This window comes from Barbus barbus, assembly GCF_936440315.1.
Source record: "Barbus barbus genome assembly, chromosome: 5".
In the NCBI taxonomy this organism is placed as follows: Eukaryota; Metazoa; Chordata; class Actinopteri; order Cypriniformes; family Cyprinidae; genus Barbus; species Barbus barbus.
Genome location: NC_136733.1, coordinates 33841209 through 33866624, shown reverse-complemented (window position 1 = coordinate 33866624; position 25416 = coordinate 33841209). Strand labels below are relative to the sequence as shown.

General features: G+C 36.7%; 1 protein-coding gene across 2 annotated transcripts; it reads left to right on the top strand.

The window, feature by feature from the left end:
- Positions 1-594: 594 nt before the first annotated feature.
- LOC306869730 (neural proliferation differentiation and control protein 1-like) lies at positions 595-25279 on the top strand. 2 transcript variants are annotated; one of them, XM_079416617.1, is made up of 9 exons: positions 595-890; positions 16881-17027; positions 20066-20161; positions 21261-21485; positions 21619-21685; positions 21781-21865; positions 21965-22041; positions 23057-23156; positions 23355-24859. In XM_079416617.1, the coding sequence occupies exons 1-9, from the start codon at positions 806-808 to the stop codon at positions 23430-23432; spliced, it is 960 nt and encodes a 319-aa protein (XP_079272743.1). In that variant the 5' UTR covers positions 595-805; the 3' UTR covers positions 23433-24859. The 2 variants fall into 2 exon arrangements, with proteins under 2 accessions (XP_079272743.1, XP_079272744.1); XM_079416618.1 differs by having other exon boundaries at positions 597-890; positions 20069-20161; positions 23355-25279.
- Positions 25280-25416: the final 137 nt, after the last annotated feature.

Below are 25416 nucleotides of genomic sequence, written 5' to 3'. Positions count from 1 at the left end.
TTATTATGATTCAATATTATAACTCAATATATTTTATTGTGACCCTGGACCACAAAACCAGTCTGGGTATTTATTTATTTGAAAATGAGATTTATACATAAATACATAAAGTTTCCATTGATGTATGGTTTAGACTATTGAGAATCTGGAATCTGAGGGTGCAAAATATATATTGATTGAGAAAATCGCATATTACTAATTAAAATTTAAGTTTTGATACATTTACGGTAGGAATTTTACAAAATATCTTCATAATGATTTTTGGCATAAAAGAAAAATCGATAATTTTGAACCCATACACTGTATTGTTGGCTATTGCTACGAATATACCCGTGCAACTTATGACTGACTTTGTGGTCCAGGGTCACATATTATTTTAATATTTAGTATATGGGTTACATGTATACATGACTTTACCATTATATTTTGCTCATTAATTGTTCGACACATTTCAAATCCAACACCCGCATTTGGCGTTATCCTCCCACAACGTTATTATCCCCAACATGCACCTGTTAAAATAATATTTCTTTCCTTTAGAGGGGACCGAAAATATCCTGACGTGATGACGGCATCGTTTTACGTAGCCTGAGCGCACAGCTCGGGTATTTTCCCAGCTGAGAGAGCGAGAGCGCGCACAGGCATCAGCATCAGCATCGGCGGTGGACGCGCGCACTGATTACATCCTACCGACTGCACACTTGAGTGTCATTTGCCCAGAAATTACAGTCAAAGGCTTTTCACAAGTGTGGGACGGGGGAATGATAAACCCCGGATCCCCCGGGCCGTTGTACTGTTCGTAAGGATGCGATCACTGAGTCCACCGTGGGCCTCGCTACTCACCGAGGCTTTCCTCATCACAACAGTCGCCGTCAGCGCTGCAATGGCAGGTAAGACACGCTTAATTAAACTTATTCACGGGGAACGTGATGCCAGACTGGTAAATAAACAGTATCTGGCTATTCATATAGCCCAAAACAGCTCGTGCAGCCACATAGTGGGGATGTGTTTTCTATATTTTGCTTGTTCTGTACACGTGTTTGTAAAAGTCATAATTAGACTATTCAAGTATCTTTATATTAGACTTATTTTAAATAATCAATAGTGTAATGTTTTTGCTGTCCTTCAGTGACTGAAGGTTCTTTATTTAAAATGAATTCCGGATTCTTAGAATTGTCTTTGATTTAAATAAATTATTCTGCTGTTTGAAATTTCAATTTGGACTGAGTATGAGATGTAATAAAATGTTATGGTACAGGGATGAGTAAATCTGCTCTGTGACGCAGGTGGGAGAGATGTGGACCGCCTGTTATCCACATGTTTGTCCATTTTGGGATATGTGTGCACTCATGGGTGCATTCACATTGTTTTGATGTCATCATGAGTTTCCCACTATGCACTTAAGATATGCCGTTAATGTCCTGGTAACGTCATAGCATTTTATTGACACGCACACCCCAAGGGGTATTCTGTAACCCCTCAGCGTTGTGTAATGGAAACAGGCAATCAGCAGAAAGGAATGAGAACTCCAGACCCTGACACATTCCTCATGCCACTCAGGTCTGGGCTATAAATAAGAACAATAAGAATGTAGAACATGAGAGGAACACTATAGTCTCTCAAACCACAAGACCAAAGACAGTCTGGAAACTCAAGGAAAAGCTGAACCACAAAGGATTTTTTCATTGTGCAAAACCTTGCATTCACATCTGATGCTTACTGGAATATTTATTTAATTCCTGTTGTATATTTTCAACAGCTGAAAGGATAAATTATTACAGAATACAAAAAAAAATTCTGTTTTGAACTAATATGGGTGTATTCGTTGAGAAATGAACATTGGAGTACCATGATGTAAAAAAATCATTCAGTTGTAATGTAGTACTGTGTAATACTGTTTCATCTGATAATGGCGTTTTTAAAAATGATCCGTATTGACTGAGATTGGCTATTTAATTGTTTAAATTGAAATTGAATTTTAATTGATGACACTCTCTCCTTTGGCACTCATGTCCAGCAGCTGGTGAGAAGACTGAAAGTGAACTTGGACTTTTATTTTAGAATTAAATCCTGCCTTTCCTTTGAGGCAAAAAAGAAGCTTGTTGCTGCCACTTTTATGTCTGCACTGGACTATGGTGGTGATATATATATATATATATATGCATGAATCTTCTCAGAGTTTACATGCTTTAGACACAGTTTATCATGGTGCACTGAGGTTTGTAACAAATCTTAAAACCCTCAATCATCATTGTGAGTTGTATGCTCGGGTTGGATGGTCTGCTTTGTCCATCCGTAGGTTAAAACACTGGCATGTTTTTATTTATAAATCTATCCTCCTGGGTTTACTTCCCTCATATCTTCATAATTACATCTGTAAAAAATCTGTTTGTAGATATAGCCTTCGGTACCAGGATTTTTTCTTATTGTCTGTTCCAGTGGTACGTACTGAATTTGCCTGGAATAATTAGAAAATTAAGTTACTGCTTAGGGAGCTGGTTTCACTAGATGTTTTAAAAGTGATTTTAAATAACTTGGAGACAGAAAAATTGGGCTGTAGATGTTTTGACTAGTTATGTATTGATATCCTTTTTTAGGGGGGGGTTTGATTTAAATTATATCTCTGTATGGATGTTATCTGTTACTGTCAATCTTGGCCAGGACGCTCTTGTAAAACAGATTTTTAATCTCAATGTGCTTCTTTTCTTGGTAAAATAAAGGTTATAATAAAATTACCCAAACGCATTAATGAAAATGTCCAAATTAATATCCATTTTCATATTGTACATTATAATGTTGTGATGCCTAAATCCCCTTGTAACATTTTGAAATTATTCTATTTATTTTTTAAGAGGTAATTCAATGCCAACAAGATGTATTTGTTGTTGTTGTTTATAAAACGGTGCTATACAACTAGAGAAAACTGAAAAAGGGCTGTGGAGAAAAAATAGGAAACTTCAATGCATTGGGTTTGATTAGACCAGGGCTGTCCAAACTGGGTCCTGGAGGGCCGGTGTCCTGCAGAGGCCGTTTCTCAATACCAAGTTCGCAGAGTCTGGACTTCCGTCCTTTCGAGTTTGGACTTGCCAAGTTCGACTCAGAAGAACGAACTCTCGAGGACGGGAGGACGAACTGAATTCTGGGTTATGGCCCGTATCAAGTCTGCACAAGTCACCTCTCGATGCATCCTCGGTAAAAGGGGCGGATCAAGAACACATCCGGGGATTTGAACTGGACTTGGCTAGATGTGAACTTTGAATTGGAACAGTACTTGGGCAGCGACTGATGACGTTTCACAAGTCCGCAAGAACACAAGTACAGACAAGTACGCATATTGAGAAACGGCCAGAGTTTAGCTCTAACTTGCCTCAACACACCTGCATGGAAGCTTCTAGTATGTCTAGTAAAAGCTTAATTAGCTGCTTCAGGTGTGTTTAATTAGGGTTGGAGCTAAACTCTGCAGGACACTGGCCCTCCAGGACCGAGTTTGGACAGCCCTGGATTAGACTATCTGTGAGTAGGGTTACAAAAATGCTATCTATAGATTTTACAAAAACCCTGGAAAAATATTTGCTGACAAATAAACAGGCATATCTTGGTGCAGGTGCACGGTAAATATTTATACTATCAACATTGTAACAATACAAAAAAAAACTGGTTAAAAAAATTATCAAACGTATTCTTTAATTTATGTAAAATAGTATAGAATTGTATTAATTGCCGTTTTCAGCCATAACCGTATAATTTTTGTGCTGTAGCAGTTTCAAAAACAGATGAAGAGCGTTTAAGCTGCATAAAGTGACTGTGACCGTGGTAGTAGATGATATTTAACCAGAAGCAAAGACATTTTATTTAAGCTCTTTGCTCACACTGCAGAGGAGCTGTGAAGTTGATAATTGAACATCTAATGAGAAAGAAGACAATTTAAGTAACCTTCAAAAATGAGCATTCTAAATGGTCTTTCTTTCAGAAAACGTGTATAGAAGCAGTTATGCAACCACAGAGATATAATATAATATGGGTCATTTAGATGCAGAGGGAAGAGGTAGGTGGTGTTGCTATTGCCAAAGAGAGGAATGAAAAAGAAGAAACCATGAGAGAAAAAAGTGAATGGCAGATTTCAAGGTCTACACCAAAGAGTATAAGCTGAATATTACACTGGATAAAAGGTCTTAATCAGTTTATCTTGTTTTGCCAGTGTAAATATTTAAGCTAAATATCTTTAAAGGAACACTTCAGCCAAAAACTCACCCTCAGGCTACCCAAAATGTAGATGAGTTTGCTTGTTCACCAATGGATCCTCCTCATCCTGCCATTGAGAATCCAAGCAGCTGATAAAAATATTGCATTAATTCACAAGTAATTCACATGACTCCAGTTCATCAATTAACTTGTGAAGCGAAAGCTAAGATAGACCTGTTGTATAGAAGTAATTACATTAAGTTTATTTTTCCTACCCCCACTAACATTTTTTTTTAAGTGTCTAATTATTATTATTATTAACTTAATTATAATGCACACTTTAAATATTTATGTTTTATTAACAAAGTTCGGGAGGAGCACGTTCAGATAATTAACCTAATTAAGACGAGAGGAGAACAATCAGTAATCAACCCAGTTAACAAGATAAGAGGAGTGTATATATACACAGCAGACTTGCCTCTGTTCATTGACAGTTTTCCAGCATCCCTCCGCCACCCCTTCTCCGCATTTACAACTAGTCCTAACCTGTAGGGGGGGTACTCTGTGTTCGGGCCAAAATTCCGAGCTCGGAGCCCTCCCCTCGGACAGCACAAACTTTATTATATGTAAGGGTGAACTCGTGAAATATTATTAGAACAAATTGACAGAAATACAGATTTTTGCAGTGTATGAAATGAATTTAGAATTATGCCAGGCACGTGGCTCAGGGCCTTTATTTAAGCGCTTTTAAGTCGTGTATCTAAAGAGATGAATGCAGTTAATATCTATCTGAGTCTGTCTGTCTGGTGCTTGCTTTTTGCTGATGTTGCCTACTGTACGAGATGCTCTGATTTAATGCCTGGAGTGCTTTCTCATTTCCAGATTGTCTCTCTCTCTTTATCACCTTCTCTCTGTGTCTAACTGCTCCCTGTGTTTGAGTTGTGATCTCGCATGTGTGCATGAGTTTGTGTGACTTCATGAAGTCACGTCAGACTTGAGCTGCCGTGAAAGAGGGTGAGATGTTTTAAGCAGCCTGTCGGGTTGACTGTAATCCTTGTGCGCTCGTGCATGCGAGACTTCAGATTGTTCTATCTTTTTAATCTTGCTTCAAAGTAGAAGTCTAAATCTAAAATTTGCACCGTATCACTTTGAGAATGAAGAGATCTGCCATCAAGTTGAGTGTTTTTCTCTCGTGCTCTATAATATTTGTGTATATTTTAACAGCAGGAGAGATGTCAGGTATAATTCAGTTGTTCTGTCACTCTTCATTGTTTCAGTTTTGCTGCTCTCTTTTGTTGTAAGAATGGGACACAATAGAGAAATGTGTTATTGAGACAAAGGTTACAGCTGCCACTCAAGAGTTGAGAAATCATTCATCATTTTCTCAAACTCTTATGCTGCTTATACTTTCACTCTAAGCTATTATTCTCTTTTTTTCTTTCTTTTCTTTCCCCTCTCGCCTTAATTTTTTGCATCCTGCTTATGTTTTCTTTTTTCAGGGTGTTCTCTCTCTTTTAACCCTAAGAGACCATATTCGCTAAATATGGGTGAACAGCAGCTCACAAATTGACATGTATCATAGCAACATGTTTGACAGGAAAACATTGTTTAAATATATTAAAATATATTTTCAGAATCTCCCAGCATGCCAAATTCACAATAAAATTGAACAATTATTGAAAATAAAATTGCAACATTACAAAAATTAAATAAGAGAAAAATGCGTTTAATAGATCAAAGATAAATATTCCAAACCATTTTCAGCAGAACATGCAATTTAGAGAACGTATTAGGGTTGCTGCTGAGATATATAGCTCAGAACACCTGTGCTATAGACCTCTAAATATGAATTCTGGTTATTTAAAAGGAAGTCAGCGAGGTTTGGGAATGATCCCTGTATCGTGAAATGTTAAGGGAGAATGAGATGAACATAAACATCAGCTTCTTTGCTTGCTGAAAAGGCTTTCTCATGAAAGGAAAAGGCAAAAAAGTCAAAGTACCATAAACTACTGTTCAATAGTTGTGGTCAGAAAGATATTTTTATACTTTTAAAATATATTTTTTTTAATTCTTCATCAAAACACAAGAAAGCAATGTTATGTATTATTATTGCAATTTAAAAAAAAATAATAATTTGTTCCTGTGATGGCAAAGCTGTATTTTCATTACTGCAGTCTTCAGTGTCACAGGATCTTTCAGAAATCAGTCTAATTTGCTGATTTAGTGCTCAAGACATTTTATTATTAGTGCTGATTAATCGCTTCCAAAATAAGCTTTTGTATACATAATACACACTCACCGGCCACTTTATTAGGTACACCTGTTCAATTGCTTGGTAACACAAATTGCTAATCAGCCAATCACATGGCAAGAACTAAATGCATCAAGTGCAGGATCAAATGCAGGCAAGATCTCTATCCAATAGAGCACCTTTGGGATGTGGTGGAACGGGAGATTCGCATCATGGATGTGCAGCCGACAAATCTGCAACAACTGCGTGATGCTATCATGTCAGTATGGACCAAAATCTCTGAGGAATGTTTCCAACACCTTGTTGAATCTATGTCATGAAGAATTAAGGCAGTTCTGAAGGCAAAAGGGGGTCCAACCCGGTACTAGCAAGGTGTACCTAATAAAGTGAGTGTGTGTTCTGTGTATATTTATAATGTGTATATATAAATACACATACATAGTATATATTTAGAAAATATTTAAATGTATTTACATGTCTATATTTTCATATAGTTTATACTATAAATATATTTCATATATAAACATAACATATTTTTCTGAAATACATATATACATGCGTGTGTGTGTGTGTGTGTGTTTACAACATAAATATACACAGTACATAAACATACATTATGTAAACAAACTTATTTTGGATGCGATTAATCGTTTGACAGCACTATTTATTAATATCATCTCAACTGAAAATTTAAATTCACAATATTTTTGTGGAAACCATGATGCACTTTTTTTTTTTTTCGGGATTCTTTGAATATAAAGGTCAGAATAACTTTTTTTTTTTTTTTTAAATGTTAAGTTTTGAAATTTTGTTGTATGCATTTGTCATTTGTATTTTATTTTTTAAAATGTGTATAGGTAGTATTTCTAAAGTTTTGGCTTTTAGTTTTGGATCTGTTTTTAGTTGTTTTAATACAATTAATTGCTTCTGTTGTCCTCATTTTTAAGTCACTTTGGATAAAAGTGTCTGCTAAATGATTAAATAAATAAATTGAAATCTTTGCATTGCTAAATCACATTTAAGGGCAAAAAATGTACTACTTAGCCTATATAAAATATATCCTTTACTCTCCATCTCATAAGGTGGTAATCAGTGATCCAGGACAATTATTATTAACACAAATTCATGTAGGTTTAATTATGTAATAAAATAATTTCCCATGTGTATGTAGTTCTATTACATTTTGAAATGGTCAACTTTCTCTCTTTGCTTAATTCAGATGTTCTCAGTTACATGAGACCCACCTGACTCCCTTAGAAATGTTCTTATAACCTGACACTGATACAGTGCATGTGTGAAATCTTTCTGGCTCCTTTTTGAAGGATCAATACAGTGTCTGCAGAGTGGCTGGAGTGCTGCACATGTGTCGGATAAGGTTATGATCACCTGAGAATACTCTCTCTCCTAGTTTGAACCATCTCTCTGCAGTCCATATTGCTTTTAGATCTAGAGTTAGAGGTTTTATCTTGAAGTGGCAAATTCTGTGATAAGCTAAGTCAAGGACAGAATATGGGAGAGAGGAAGTTGTTTTGCATTGCACAATGTACATATTTAAGTTTCATATTGGTGCTCATATTGTCAGACTGAGACAATTCTAGATGCATGTCATGTTTTTACTGCACATTGTTGATTAATTGGATAATTGCATTTCCCCTCTAAGTGACACAATGGATTTCAGCTCATTACTTATTTAGAAAGAAGACTGGCCACCTAATGTCTGCTCTGAATAAAACGAATGTATTCACACATGAGCACCAGTCTGAGGTCAGGAAGCAGACGTAATGTAAGAGTGTGAGGTGGCTAAAAAAAGATGATGTTTCATTTTTTATGCTATTCACAGTTCATTGTGACAGCAGCTGATGAAAGAATACTATTTCTGGACTCCACTCTCACTAAATGGGCTGTTTCATTGTGTTCAGAGGTGGTCATTAATAATGTTAATCACAACACTGTTATATATTTATAGCAGATGTTGTGTTTCTCTGTCAACATGGGTATTGACCAAACTGTGATGTTTCAGGAAGATGCTATGATTGTAAAGTGATTGCTTTTAAGAGGTTATCTTTTAAAGTTATATTGCTAGTCCTTTAAATAAAAAGCTGTATAAAGTTAGTGTCATTTCTGTGCCATTAGCAGCACGTGTCTGGCTACCTGTTTTAGAAGCATCGAAATGTATTTGAATCAGTATTTAAATTTGTAATTCTCTTTCTATCATTCGGTCAACATTCAAATTTTACCATAACATTTTATACCGAGGTTATGAGGTCATACACTACTGTTAAATAGTTTGGGGTTAGTGTTAATTTCGTTAACGAAAACTATGACAAAAGACAAGCTTTTTTTCCCATGACTAAAAGGAGACGAAGACGAGACGACAACAAGGTCAATAAACGATAACTATGAGTATATCAATATGCAATTTTGTTGACGATAAAAGTTCAGACTAAAATGTATTCAGAAAAATAAAAACCTTACCAAAATCTTTTTTTCATCAAAAAAAGAGACAAAATATTATTGCAGACTGCTGTACACGCCTCTACTACGCAAGCTTTCATGCGTGTGGTTGCCAGATATCAAGAATTCGAACAAAGACTATAGAAATACAAAGACAGTTCACTCTTGTACTTATGAATGGGAGAAACTACAATGCATAATATGGCGGAATAGTCCTGCCTTCTAATTGAAAGAGCCAGTTGCTGATTGGTATACTATTAAAAATAAAGGTTCTTCAAGCAATGCCATAGAAGAACCATTTTTGGTTCCACAAAGAACCATTCAGTCAAAGGTTCTTTAAAGAACCATCTCTTTCTTACCTTTTTATAATCTGAAGAACCTTCTTTCACCATAAAAAACTTTTTTGTGAAACAGAAAGGTTCTTCAGATGTTAAAGGTTCTTTATGGAACCATTTAGACAAAAAGGTTCTTCCATGGCTTCTTGAAGCACCTTTATTTTTAAGATTGTAGTGGCATTGCGTCACTGAAGTGGCCGTTAGAAGCTCCAGTTCACATAGAAACCTGAGGCTAGACCAGCCAATGCTCATGCACAGACACGTTATAACTGCTCATACACATTGGCTGGATGTAGCCTGAAATATAAGCTTATTTAACACTTTGAGTATAAAAGCAACAGTGCAAATGCAAAAGTAAATTTCTCAAATGACAACAATCATTACAATTATAATTTTGAGCAAAAATTAAGTTTTCATTGACTAAAACTGGACTCAAATGCTCAGATATTTTGTCGACAAACTTGACTAAACAAAAACAGGACAAGGTTGAATAAATATGATAATAACTAAAACTTACATTTGAGACAAGACCAAAGGTCTTTGCACACTGAGTTCGAAATTCTCATCCAAAATTTTCACACGTAAAAAAATTAATGCGACCTCGCGTTGTCAATCACTTTTACACACTGCCTCTGAAACTTTCGTACGTAATAAAAAAATTCAGATCAGGTTCTATTTTCTGCATTTTCACATCCATAGCAAGCATTTTGAAAGGAAAGGATGATGAATACGAAAAAAATGAAAACACATGAAAATTTCGGACTCAGTGTGCAAGGACCTTAAGACTAAGACTAAATTAAAAATGGCTGCCGAAATGAACAGTATTTGGGGTCAATTTATTATTATTTTTTTCATTCATGTCAATTCAACAAGTAAAAATTAAACTGATGAAAAGTGATGATAAAGACATTTAATATTACAAAAGGGTCTGCTCTCTTGAACTTTCTAAAGAATCGTTTAAAGAGCATCACTTTTTCTACAAAAATTCCAAGCAGCAAAGATTTGAACATTGATAAGAAATAAGAGCGCCAAATTAGCATGTTAGAATATTTTGTGACCTGGGATTTATTTATTTTTTAATTAAAAATAAATCTTTCCAAACGTAACATTTTGAGCTGTACATTATAACATCCAGCCCTTATTTGACATTTCTCTTCCATTTTTCTTTCTTCACTCTTCTGTAAAGTACTTTACCTATAGCTGCAAAATATGCAATTAAACCTTTTAACACTTTAAAAGGAAATGATTAGCTTTAGCATAAAACCTCTGGAGACAGGGAAAATACTTAAATGATGAGAAGCGACAGGATTGTAACGAATTATTTTGTTCTGTGCTCTTACAGTATGGGTCAGCTTTAAATGGGGATTTGTATTGACTTGCTGATGTTATTTTGAACATTTCAAAAATAATCTTTTTTGACATTTCACAATGAGAGAATTGAAGGCGCTCAACACCTCCAAAAGACAAGAAAAACCTGCAGCTCTGTGCCCTCCTCAGTCAGCCTGTCATGTCACATAGAGCACACAGTTCTTGAGTGACAACATGCAGTCCACGCTACAACACATTTTTCAAACTTTGTATTAAGAAGCAAGTGTGCAGGGTCTTCTGAAAGACTGCCATAGTCTGGAGCAAAGAATAACAGAATCATTCCTTTTTCTGTTGTGTTCACTGAATGGTGTTGCTAGGCGAATAATGATTCACAAGACATCCAATTGAAGTTCATGGGAAACACAGTGATGATATAAAAGAGATATAGATATGTTGCAGCTGTATAAAGCATTCAAGGCTTTGTCCAACCTAAAAAGAGGAACAAACCTAAAGTGACCTTAAAACACTGGATGGCAACTTCATTCAGCATGTCCATTTATTCTGTGAAGCCAGAGAGTGTGAGTTCTATATAAAGTGACTGGCAGAGGCTGACAAAAACAATCTGCTATTATTCATTATTATATTTTCCATTCTCCAAACCATTTATCTTCTGTAGGGTTGCGGAGATGCTGGAGCCTATCTCATCATCTAATGTCAAAGCAGGCCAGCCCATCACAGGATTTTATGTTTTATTTTATTTTTGCATATTGTAATTAGGGCTGCACGATAATGGTTTAACAGTTAATCACAATTATTAGGATTATTAACCATGATTTTTGTCAGGTATGTTATTTATTCTGTCAGAATTATTGCACTTTAAGCACATATCAAGAAAACATCAACTTGCAAATGACCAAGTGAAAGAAAATCGACAATGTTGCAGTGGAGATGTGGTGTTTTCATATGATCAGTGCGTTTTCCATAATGCAGAGAGAGCATGTGGACATGGTTGCCAGGTTAGGAAGATTATAGTTCTCTGGTATATGGCAACTGCCACCATGAAAGCTGGTGAAGGCTTGTTACTAATGCAAGATAATGCAAATACCAAATCAAAATAAAAATAGGATTTATTGTGCAGCCCTAATTAGTAATATTTATATTGTTATATTATAGATTATTCATTTTGTCAGATATACTTTATCCGACATTCTCTACATATACCTCTTTTCCCAAAATTAAGTTTCTCAAACTGGAGTTTGTGAATTGCTAAAAAGCTGGTAGCCATTAACCGTCGTCAGTGAACTCTGAACATGCAAATGTGCTGTTAAATTATTAAATAATTGAAACATTAACTTAAAATCCTAGGCTGTTATTTACTACAGTCAATATGTTAGTTTAAATGTTTAAATTCAGCTGACAAAGAAGTTTGGGAATCCCTGTTTTAGTGATGGTAAATTATAAAAAACACTGCTGTGTTTAAAATACAATATGCCAAAAAAAAAAACAGCTCTGCCTTTAGCCAAATCTAGAAATTGTCCTTCTGTCAGCGATGTTTTGGGGCCTGTTTCAGTCTGTCCTAGATGAGTGTCATCTTCACAGCAGGACCAGCATGACTGGGTCACCTTGAGACATGTCTGAACCGTGGCCAGACGCTGACACTTTCCACCCTCAGCAGAGCCACTTTGGCCTTTGTTGGTAGTTTGCAGGAACAGGGTGGAGTGAGAGAGGATAGTGGTGTTCCATAGCACTGGTGTGTGTGTGTGATGTGCTTGGAAGTAGGTATAAGATTTGCTATGTAGCACGGATTACGGTGGATCTATTTCCCTTCACCTCTAACTACAAAGTCTTGCAAAACTGCAACAGAACTTCTTGCCTGGGTTAAGTATGTTTAAATCTACATATTTAAAAAGATCAACTAGTCATCTGGATGTCTGAAGGACTAGTCGGCTAATTGGTCTTACGAAAGCCCTGTGTATAATTAGAGTAGTATGGTTTAAAGCACTTTTTTTGGTGTGTGTTCAAACATAAATAATGTAAACTTAACTGACTGCTTCACTTCCACTTTAAACCGTCATGTGCATCACCTCCAGTGCAGTGACAATGAGAGATTCTGGTAAAAACCATCACTGCTGATGCATTCAATGAGTCACTTCTTCACATTTGTGCACTTAATGGGCAGTTCCAGTAAAAAGCAAATTGCAAGGCAATGATTGTTGGTTTGAGCATTGAAATCAATAGCAATTAATAAGGTGACACAGATCTGTACATGACTCTGAAAGCAATGTGGTACATATGGGATGAATACATTTAGGCATGATGCACAGTTCTTTTATATTGCACATTGCAATAAATTATTTTCAAACAATACAGTTTTTATAACATTGTCAATTGTTGTTCATCCCCGCCCCCTTTTCAGCTGCTGCATTGGCAGTGACTCACACCTGATGATGTCACACCTACTCAGTTGCCATAGCAGTTGTTATGGAAACAGGAGCCAAGGTTTCAATGGCTGAGTCTTTCAGAAGTAGAACTCAAGGCTGTGCATTATGATGCTTTTACTATACATAAGAGGTGTTCTTATAGGCACGACGTGCAATGAGTTGAGAATCCCCCATATTGTCAGAATCACTGTAGCACATGGCTTTGAATGGATTATTGCATTTATAAAATGGTAGGAAAAGGAATAAGATCAAAAACACTTATGTTGAATTATATTTTAAAATATTTATGAACAACAATTCTTCTTACAAGGTATATGTTCTCAGTAGGGGTGGGCAATATGACCAAAATCTTATATCACGATATGTGTAATTTTATTTCACGGTAACAATATATATCACATTCACAATATAGGCTAGTTATTTTTGCTTTAAATATGGCCTTTTTGAAGAAAATAAAATTCACCGGTGTCAATATCACAAAATACTAGCCTAAATATAAAAAAAAACACTGAAGACAACAGCCAGTGATTAAATAAGGATAAGAAACTACAACCCAAATTCCGGAAATGTTGGGACGTTTTTTTTTGTTTTTTTTGAAGAAAATGAAAATGAAAAGACCTTCAAATCACATGAGCCAATATTTTATTCACAATAGAACATAGATAACATAACAAATGTTTAAACTGAGATATTTTACAATTTCATGCACAAAATGAGCTCATTTCAAATTTGATGCCTGCTACAGGTTTCAAAATAGTTGGGACGGGGGCATGTTTACCATGGTGTAGCATCTCTTCTTTTCAAAACAGTCTGAAGAAATCTGGGCATCGAGGTTATGAGTTTCTGGAGTTTTGGTGTTGGAATTTGGTACCATTCTTGCCTGATATAGGTTTCCAGCTGCTGAAGAGTTCATGGTCGTATTTTTCGTTTAATGATGCGCCCAATGTTCTCTATAGGTGAAAGATCTGGACTGCAGGCAGGCCAATTCAGCACCCGGACTCTTCTACTATGAAACCATGCTGTTGTAATAGCTGCAGTATGTGGTTTTGCATTGTCCTGCTGAAATATACAAGGCCTTCCCTGAAATAGACATCGTCTAGAGGGGAGCATATGTTGCTCTTAAACCTTTATATACCTTTCAGCATTCATAGTGCCTTCCAAAACATGCAAGCCGCCCATACCATATGCACTTATGCACCCCCCTACCATCAGAGATGCTGGCTTTTGATCTAAATACTGATAACACGCTGGAAGGTCTCCCTCCTCTTTAGCCCGGAGGACACGGCCTCCGTGATTTCCAACAAGAATGTCAAATTTGGACTCGTCTGACCATAGAACACTTTTCTTTGAAAACTTTGAAACAGTCCATTTTTAAATGAGCCTTGGCCCACAGGACACAACAGCACTTCTGGACCATGTTCACATATGGCTTCCTTTTACATGATAGAGCTTTAGTTGGCATCTGCAAATTGTATGGTATTGTGTTTACTGACAGTGGTTTCTGGAAGTATTCCTGGGCACATTTAGTAATGTCAATGGCAGAATCCTGCCAATGAGTGGTGCAGTGTCGTCTGAGTGCCCGAAGACCACAGGCATCCAATATAGGTCTTCGGCCTTGTCCCATACGCACAGAGTATTCTCCTGTTTCTCTTAATCTTTTGATGATGTTATGCACTGTAGATGATGAGATTTGCAAAGCCTTTGAAAATTTAACATTGAGAAACTTTCCCCCGGTTTCACAGAAAAGGCTTAAGCCTAGTCCTAGACTAAAATATAAGTCTGAGCTGTTTCAACTGAAACTTGCACTGACTGATCATCAAATATATCAGTGCCTTTGTTTTGTCTCAAGATGCACCTCAGTAATGTTTTTTTCTAACCATGTTTATAAAAATTACTTAAATGTCCTAATTGAACTATGGCCTAATCCTGGTTTAGTCTAAGCCCTGTCTATGAAACCAGGCCGTTGTTTTTAAAGTATTCCGCAATCTTTTTATGCACTCTTTCACAGATTGGAGAGCCTCTGCCCATCTTTACTTCTGAGAGACTCTGCCTCTGTAAGACATCCCTTTTATAGCCAATCATGTTACAGACCTGATTTCAATTAACTTAATTAGTTGCTAGATGTTCTCCCAGCTGAAACTTTCCAAAATTTATTGCTTTTTCAGCCCTTTGTTGCCCCCGTGGCAACTTTTTGAGACCTGTAGCGGACATCAAATTTGAAATTAGCTGATTATTAGTGAATAAAAATTTCATCGTTTAAACATTTGTTTAAAATGTCACCGTTTAAACATTTATGTTCTCTATGTTCTATTGTGAATAAAATATTGGCTCATGTGATTTGAAAGTCTTTTAGTTTTCATTTAATTCAAATTTGAAAAACGTCCCAACATTTCCTGAATCCGGGTTGTAATTACAAGCAATAGAACAAAAAACTACAGTAGAACAAATAAATAAGACATGTTACCTAAATCAAATGTTTCACTAAAGACCTACTGTGTTTATGACAATACTTGCAAAGATGTGGCATTTCGACACATAAAAGTGTGTGTGTATTTAACAGTTCAAAGCGGCAAATAATAACGGAATATTCCAGCACTCTCTGAGCACCGTCTTCACGTGCGATGGTAAAATGAGTCTCTTTTTCGCTGCTGATTGCATTTCAACAGCTTAAAAACACTTGTTTCTAAACCGCAATGCTTAAAAATGTGTGCAAACGATGTTTTCATGACCATGTAGCAGAGCAACATCACGTGATTGTGTAACAGCAAGAGAGACAAATCTATCAATTGACATATTTCTACTAGTGAATCATGTCTACCGGTATATTGCCCATCTCCAGTTCTCAAATGCTAATAAAAATCCAAATCACCATGCAATCATGGATATTTGATGGCAGTATTCACATTTTGGCAAAATTTCAATAATTAAGATACAATATTTTTTTTTGTACGTTTTCCTACGACTTGCTCAAACCCTAGTGACAATTATGTTTAGGGGTGTGGGAGAACCTTCATTCTTACTACAGATATATTTCCCTGTATATATTTTCAACCAGCTTTCTTCTTCACGGGAAACATGTTTTCACATAGAACACATTTTTGCATTACACTGCGTTAATTTGACCAATTCGCATCTTTTGCCTCAAACGTAAAACAGCCAAAAGGCACTCAAATTAAAAGAAGTTTATCTTGTAAAGATGTAATAATTGTTTATTATTCAAATCTCCCTATTGAATACCAATAAGCTTTACAATCTCCACCAACAATGTTCGTTAGAATGATTTGTGCACTTGTGGTGTTATGATGAACATTTGCTCCGCATGAATCCCTGCTGACAATCAGTGGGAGACACATGACTACTTTTGACATAATTTGATACTTGTGGGTGTTGGATCTCCTCTGCACTTCGACCTGCTGCCCCAGTTCTGCCCTCAGCAGCAGTGCCCACGTACAGTTGTACTGCTGTTTTATTGATGCACTGTTCCTGAGCTCTCCATCATAACAGTAACAAGACACAATACACTAGTTCAGAGAGAGCTACTCTAATCAGCCTGATTACTGTTAGCTGTTTATGCTATTATTCTGTATGACAAATAGCCTGACATGTTCTTTTTGTACAAGTGGAAGCTAAACAATGTGAGGATCACTCAAACTGCAGCTTGCTCACTTTGAGGCATCTCAGATTAGACGTACTGGGAGAACCAAGAGAATTTTGTTAAACCGCTTGCATCTTTTCATAATTTTAGGGTGAAATAATTATGAGTTATTAATATTTTGCATTCACTGATTCAGATATCAGCAGTCAGGCCATTTTGACAACTGGAAAAATATTGGTCATTAATGTGAGACAACCTCGGTGGAAAGTGTGTAATTGGGTCAGTTATCAGTGTCTTTGTCTTTTCTATTATAGTTGTGGGACATTGTCCTCGGAGTCTGGACTGTGCCCGGGAGCGACGGCACTTCTGCCAGCCTGGCTCTTCACACTGCGGCCCATGCCTAGACCCATTTGTGGAGAACAAACGAGGGAAGTGTGTGATCAGGAGACGAAATCACCCTGGTGAGTACTGAGTCATACCAAAGTGCCTTTCAGAAAAGTCGGGTCACTTAACGGGCATGTTTTCAACAGCTCTGGGCAGCTATTTCAGACATTCAAACCAACTTCTTTCTTGAATAGGGAAAAACTGAAATCTGAAAAACTGTTTGCCAAGCTTATTATTTCAAATCATTCTGGAAGTCACAAGCACATCATCACAACTTAGAACTATAGCTTCTAATGCAGTGACACAATGGCTTTACTAAATGGTGATTAGCTCTTTTTAATTAGAAAGTGGACTTTTCCACCATGTTGTGTGTTGCACTTTTTTCCCATTCATAGTAATATTAGTTAAACATCTTGTTATACCATCTTTGGTTGAACACGTTTTACAGGTTTGTTTTGGCAAATGTCTTTGTAGCAGCAATGAATATGATGGGGAACCATTTCAGGGTTCCCCATCATATTCATTGGACTGCAGTGGAAGACCTCTCACTCCTCACAACCTTCCAGTCTAGCTTCCCTCTCCCCCTCTTCCACCCACACATTGCTGCAGATGCAAAAGGAGGGAGGGGGGGGCTAATGAAATAATTCAGACAGACTCTTTTTACTCTGCAGTGGTAGGGATTGACAAATGCTGCCTTAGCTTTAACTATACCATCAAGCAAGTAAATATCCACAAGCATTTAATTTTCATTTTCAGCTTTAAAAAAAAAATTCATCTTGACTAGAACCTTGAAGATTATTGATCGTTAATTTTCCAGTGCTGTTTTAGGAGGGCAGTGCTGTTGTCGACATCTGATCGATACCATTCAACAGGCAGGAGTATGAACAGCGCCCTTTTCTTCTTCCTCTTTTAACTCTCACTTTCTTTTCTACAGTTCATTTAGGAGACTTTAGAGGCGTCACACATTTTTCACACAGCCGTTTTGTTAGAATGACATAAAGTTGAACGTGTGTATGTTTATGGTGACTTATTTGGTTATTTGGCTAATTTCACCTGCCTACTATTTTGTTGCTCTCTGGCTTATGCCAAATCTATTGGCTCTCGTTTACTAACTGTGCACATATTTTTTTTGCACAAATGTATTTTTTAATTGATCCATTTAAGTGATGAATGGCTGTATGAGAGAGGTTGTGCGGAAAAGTCCTTATTTGGAGATGGCTAGGGCATGATTATGTAAATTCTTATACAGTGGGTTATTGCTCCTTCACTTAAAGTAGAATAGTCGGGATTCATCAGCATTACAATTAAGCATGGCAGAAATTTTGACATGAAAAACACTTGTATACAATTTTTTGTGAATGAGACCCATTAGGACTCTCAAAAGTTATGCAATTATTGATGAATCATGATTCCTATGTAAAATCGTCATCAAACAGGTTTTACACACAACGGCTGTAAGTGTTTAATAAATGAGACACTACATAGAACACTGAGTTCAGTTTAGAGGGTTTTCTGTAAAAAGAAAATGACTAAATATATTTATTCATAAAACATCCATCTTTTGAGTTAATTCACTTTTTTTTTTATTGATGTTTTTTTTTTTTTTTTTTTAGTTAATTAATGTTTAATTATGCAAGTATACAAATATAAAACATGAAAATTGCAATTCCCATTATCCAGTCTGGTTATTAATGAAATTGCGAGGTCACTACACAAAATTTTATCCCTTAACTGTGTAGTCCACAGCAAACAAAAGCTGTTTTCCACATTATTTGGAGTGGAAAATAAGTAATCTGACACTTTTAAATAAATTTAGCTCACGCTGGTAAAAATAGAACTTGGTTAAATGGCTGAAGCTGCACCCCCCATACCACCCCCCCCCCCCCCCCCCCCCCGCCACATCCTCGCTCTCTTTTTCTCTCTGTCTCTCTCACACACATAAACACACCCTCTCTCTCTCGCTCTCGCTCTCGCTCTCTCTCTCTCTCTCTCAACCATTCCATCTTTTTTTCTTATCTCTCCTGAAGTTTTTGCTCTTGGCACTTTCTCAGTGGTTGCCGTGGTGACTGGTTTCATTCATGAATCTGTAGAGGCCACCTCCCCCATCCTCTCCCTGCCCAGCTGTATGCCCCACTGCCCACATACGCATAGCAGCACCACACAACAGACCGACTGACCAAATCCGCCTACACTCACTGCAGCACACACACACACACACACACACACACACACACACGGATTCCGCAGTGCATAAGCTCATAACACTTCAGCACGCACATTTTTGGTGCATGTCATGATTAATAATTTTAAATGTTCATAAATATAGCAGTATGGCATGCACATTCTACCCAATGCAATACAAACTATATATAGTACATATATAGGACGATTTGCAAATACACTACCAGTCAAACATTCAGGGTAAGTAAGATTTGTGTCTGTTTGTTTTTGAAAGAAACTTCTACTGTTATTCAGCAAGTTTGCATTAAATTGTTCAAAAGTGACAGTAAAGGGATGTTAGTAATACATGCTGTTCTTTTGAACTTTCTGTTTTAAACATTGATAATAATCAGAAAGGTTTCTTGAGCACCAAATCAACATATTAGAATTATTTCTTAAGGATCATGTGACATTGAAGACAGCAAATTCAGCTTTGTCTTCATATAAATTAAATTTTCAAATTTATTATAAAAGAACACTTTTTTTATGATTTATTTTTGGCATTTTGCCTTTATTACAACAGGATACTGTAGAGCAGACAGGAAGTAAAGTGGGGTAGAGAGAGGGGTCAGGACCTGAAAAAGCCAGGATTCGAACTCAGGACGTCTGTAACACAACAGCATTATGTCAGTGCACTGCCCACTAGGCTATCAATGCAGACAGAAAACAGATCTTTTAAATTGTAATGATATTTCACAGTAGTACCGTTTTTACTGTGTTTTTGATTAAATAAATGCAGCCTATAAGAGGCTTCTTTCAAATATATTAGAAAATTACTGACCCCAGACTTTTGAACAGTAATGCAAGTACTGCATATTTTCACTTATTCTCTCTCTTCCTCCCTCCTTATCTTGTAACTCTCATGTTATTTCTCTGTCCTACTTTCTTGCCCTAGCAGTCAAGGTCAGCCATCTCCCAGAGCTGGATGAAGAGATAGACATTCTCTCCTCCATCATCAGCAAACACAGAGAATCAGAGATGAAACACTCAGGTAAGGTATCTTTTACTCACCCTTATGTCGTTACAAACCTGACTTTCTTTTGTAAGACAAAAAAGGAGAAAATCTTTGTGCTCCTGTTTTTCATATAATGACCGAGAACATGTCAAGTACGTACTAAATGTGCACTGCAGTCTACTCGGGGTTTCTGAAGCCATACGATAGCTTTGTGTGAGAAGCAAATTTCTATATTTATTTTCAAACTGACACACTGTTCATGTGAGATGTGTTTGATGTCAGGGCTGACACTATTTGAATTGAAGGTGAGCGAGAATTTGGTTTGTGAGCTGGCAGGGGAAGATTATGAGTAGATAATGACTTCAGTTTAGCTGTGTTCCTGCAAATAGCAATCGACCCTTCGTTACTGTAACTATGTCTCTCAAACCATGGCGCTCTCACGCTTCACATCTTGTTTTCACAGTCAAAAATATATCGTGGAGCAAAGAGACAACTGACAACACGCCAACAGACAAGACAGAGCAGGTTACTTTAGATATGAAGCAAAGTCTTATCTTTCAAATTTTGCCATTTAAAGAAAAAAATAGTAAATAATAATAAATGACGTTTAAATTATAAATAACGATTTGCGGCTCTTTGATGTGTCGTGACAGATTACTGTAACGCCTCAGTTCAAGCGGCACGTGAACCGGTCATCTCTTCCTCTTTACTAGTAATAGCATTAAAAATAAACACGAATGAACATCAGAAGGTCTTGTTTCAACCACTGAAAGACGTCAATGCACGCCGTTTTTCAAGTTCAAGTTCACCAAAGTTAATCTACTTTCCTGTCTGGTTTGTTTGTCGGACAAAATTAGCAGATTCAGCGTTATGATTGGTCAGATTGCCTGTCAATCAAACTCTCTGTGAAGGTTCAATTGATAGCTTTGGAAACAATGAAATTATATAGTTTAGAACAACATGAGGCATTAGGGTTTTTTTTTTTTGGTGAATTATGCTACCATAATTTGCCAACCACTACACATCGTTAAAAAATTTAATAATATATATATATAAAAAAACAAACAAAAAAAACATTGTAAATTCAGAGTGAAAGTCTCTCTCACTCATTTTTTTAATGTCTTATGTTCTTCAGCCCCCTCTCTAGCTGCTTCCAAAGCCCCTGAGGATCGATCCTGGCTGAGCAGTCAGCACGGAGCAGAGGCATCTTCTACTGCTGCTACATCAGAACAGCCTCTGATAAGTGCCCTGACCACCGCTGCCTCTACCACCAGCCCAGCCTCGCACACTCCCTTTATCTCTGCTGTGCACAGCGCCCCATTTATCATCCCGTACCCCTCTGAGGACCACTCTTTCATCAGTGCGTTACACTGTATATAGTTTGCTGATGTTTATAAATGTATATGTGTTTGTGGACTGTGTCACTGCAGCAGTGCTTTTCCTTCTTGCTGCTTTGACCTTTTCATGACAATCTTTTTATCTTCTTATTTTAGTATTTTTGGGTGTGTTTCTCATGGTGGGCTCAGTTGCCATGGTCTTGACTGGAGTGTGTTGGGTCAGGTGAGATGTTATACTGCATAAACCTTGCTGGATCAAATACCTGCATGAATAGTTAGACATGAATGACACTGAAGCTGTGTCATCTTTCTTCTCAGGATGCAGAGAGGCAGTCATCTGGCCCAGAAGATTGATTATCCTGCTTTTGGGTTAATAGGTTCCAGTTCTTATGATAGTGGCATGGTGAGTAGAGCATACATGCACATACAAAAGCAAAGCATCATCCTTGCATGTGTTGTGATGCTTGTATGTACACACACTCATCTGTTATTCTGTTATTAGACTGAAGATAAAACACTTGCACAGAGTGCCCAGATGTACCACTTTCAGCTTCAGAAGCAGCAAATGATGTCACTCAAGTAAGTAATTGGCAAATAGAATGAAAAAACTGCCTTTCATGGATACAACACATTTCCCAGCAGCCCTTATCCTGCATGTCTGGATTTGGAATAATTAGAGAATATTGGATATGCTTCTGTTCAACAATTTGGGTCAGTAAGATTTTATGTTTTATTTTTTGAAAGATTTTTTTTCTTTAAGAAAAATATGTGATCGTAAAATGTGAAATTGGTCAAAAGTGACAGTAAGGAATAAATAAATCAAATAATTGATTACTGTCACTTTTTACTGTTCTTTTGAATTTTCTATTTCTATTTCAGTTTATATTCTATTTCTATTCTATTGTTTCCAATGAAATTTCCGTTTAATAATGTTGACAAGAAAAGATTTGGTTTGGTTCTGATGGATCATGTAACACTGAAGACTAGAGTAATGGTTGCTGAAAATTCAGTGTTGGCATCACAGAAATAAATGAGGATTTTTTTAAATATTCAAATAGAAATTATTTTATATAGTAATAAAATTTTACAATATTACTTTTTATTATATTTTTTGAGTCCATAATTGCTGCCTTAGCAAGAGACTTTCAAAAAAAAAAAAGATCCCAAACTCTGGAAGGGTATTGCATATGTCATCTACTCCATCTAAATTTAAAAACAGATAACAATATTTCCTATCCCACAGTCATTTAACAATTTAGCACATGTAGGCCTATTATGAATAGTTTAACATTGGAATATTAGAAATTATTTACAACTTTGGAAAATATAACTTAACAGGTAATAGAGAAACAAAATGTATGCACACCATTAAAAAACAATCTAAAAAGCTGTTAGTCTTATTTTATTTGTTATTTTTTTGCGTATATTTTAGAATATGTAAGTCAAAATGAAATGTTCCGGGAACATTTGGCTATAATTTATCAGGTTAAATACCACAGTCTATTTTCGACCAAAACTGACTCGTGCATTGACATTATTTACATTTATTATTCAAAACTCAGTGGCATTCCTTCTGTGTTTTGTTATTATGCAGGCAACGAAATGATTCCAAGATTCCAGAATCAGGAGCCACTTCGGATGAGGAGAATGAAGACGGAGACTTCACTGTGTATGAGTGCCCAGGACTTGCCCCAGTAAGAGCAATATGTTTATATACATAATTCTGAATGTGGCGGATCACATCTGTGTCTGTGTGTCGGTGTCCTATTGCTGTCATAAATCATGACTCCTGCAGGTGTAAACGATGGTATTATACTGTATGTCACCCACTGTGCTACAGTTTGAAGTCTTCTGTAGTGCCACGGTGTTTGAAAGCATCTTTCTCTTTCCAGACCGGGGAAATGGAAGTGAAGAACCCACTGTTCGATGACTCCACCTTTCATCTTCACCTGCAGAGAAGTTACAACTAAACACGAGTTTACTCAGAGGACGCATCAACTTCACGCATGAAATCACAATGGTGTGCTTTCCTCATCTGATCCATTCAGGCAAGGTCACAAAGGTCATCATGGTTCGTGTGGACATTTGAGAGCATTTTTCTTTTGTGCTGTTAAATACAAGTTGACACTGGTGTTGCAGCTTCCATTCATGAACAGAAAACAGAATGCATTGCAACACTTACAGAAATAATTCACCTTGTTAACATGTTGATTTACACATACACAAGTATCCTTTCTAAAGACCAGGACCCTGTGCTGTAGTACTTTTCAGTTTAACGGCAGATGTGTAAAAACATTGCATGGATTTCTGATTAAGAGTTGCACCCATCCTGTATAATCACTCAGTCTCGTTCCTTACGTCCTCTGGAAAGAGACTGGGCATTCTCGAAAAGTTTGAACATGATCTGCTCTTGATACCAGCTCAAGACTCATTTAATATCAGGTCATTGCTGAGTTCTGTTATGGCGTCTTCTGTAGTATATTGTGAGTACTGTGCAATGGAAAGGAAACTTATTTATAGCATTAACTGTTTGAACATATCTTGCCTGCAAACGCTAGTCATCTTTAGAATGGACGTGGAAGTTGAGGAGCAACGTAATTACACGATTAGTATATTTTATGGTTCCTTCTACCAAATTCGTCTGTGACTGTATTTTTTTAAATACCAATGGTGATTTTAATATTTTTTTATAATTGTGCTCACAAAAATAACCCTAAATGATATTATGTAGCCGCTGTATATTCAGAATGGTCCTACTATGCATGATTTGAAGCTGTGTAATGAAGAAAGTCAGTGTGCATTTCTGGTTCATTTATAGAACAAAAACACATGAAATTGGAGTTTTTGTATCAAACCCAGTCAAATCAAAAATACCTGATTTGCAGCGTAACATTGTACATACCTGCTATTGTGTACAGGCCAGGATTCTCCGATCTATGTGCGGTAACCTCTGTGCTAGATAACTAACGGTGACGTGATAAAGTTTGATTCTGGAGCGTGTGTCGCTCGCTGCTGTTTCTCAGGAAATCTGCCAACAGTAGCTGGTTATTCCTGCAGTAGCTCTGTAATTTCTGCAGGGGATCTGTTCAGGTTCCTCTGGATCTTATACCTTTGAATCTTTTAGTCAAAAGCCGTGGAAGTGTCGTCAGTCTTTCGATGTTGCATTGGGGCAAAGGGAAGCCCTTCAAATCTGAAATGTGCCTCCTTTAACATCCTCTATTTTTTCTGTTCTGTTAGACAGTCATTCTGGGGATGTTAACTCTGATATGACCTACACTTTTCAAAATAAGTCACGATGGTCTTTAGTTGAGCCCAATAAACCTTTTTCAGCTACTGAGATTGCCTGACATGCATGTAAAGATGGAATAAAAGAGGAAATAAATATTTATATCAGCTCAAATAATAGTGTCCTGTTTTCATTGATATTAAACCTACCAGGTGTTTTGTGTGAAGACATTTACAGACAAACAACATGAGATGCTTACTTAAATTAGTCGTTTTATGTGCCTTTTCCAAAGGGTATTTAAGTAAGGAAGAACAACCTGTTCACACAGATCCAGGAGACTTTATTACATGATTTATTAACACATGCTGACTATGCATTTGTGGACAGTAACATGCTAACAGAAAATGTTTGAAGAAATAGCTGTACCTGTCACAACACTCAGTCAGCATTTATACAAAATCATGGCTGCTTAATGTCAGTTATGATATTTTGAATGTCACGTCACTGCTTTTCCACTGGATTGACAATTTTTCCCATGAAAAGTATGTTGTCATTCATTGGGTCAACAATAAAGATCATGAATGGACGATCAAATTTGTAAACTGGTAGTTTTGTCCTAGATAAATCTATCCCAAAGTCTGGTCTTTCTATTCCTTCCTCATCTACATCAAAAGCAGCTTGATGTTTAACCTGAAAGAAAATCACAAGAGTACACTTCAAATCAAAGT

Excerpts from the sequence above, each read along its gene's own strand:
- LOC306869730 (XM_079416617.1), top strand. The coding sequence starts at position 806 with ATGCGATCACTGAGTCCACCGTGGGCCTCGCTACTCACCGAGGCTTTC. Across the intron at positions 21,486-21,618 it reads TGAGGACCACTCTTTCATCA|TATTTTTGGGTGTGTTTCTC; the intron begins GTGCGTTACACT and ends TTCTTATTTTAG. Across the intron at positions 21,686-21,780 it reads ACTGGAGTGTGTTGGGTCAG|GATGCAGAGAGGCAGTCATC; the intron begins GTGAGATGTTAT and ends CTTTCTTCTCAG.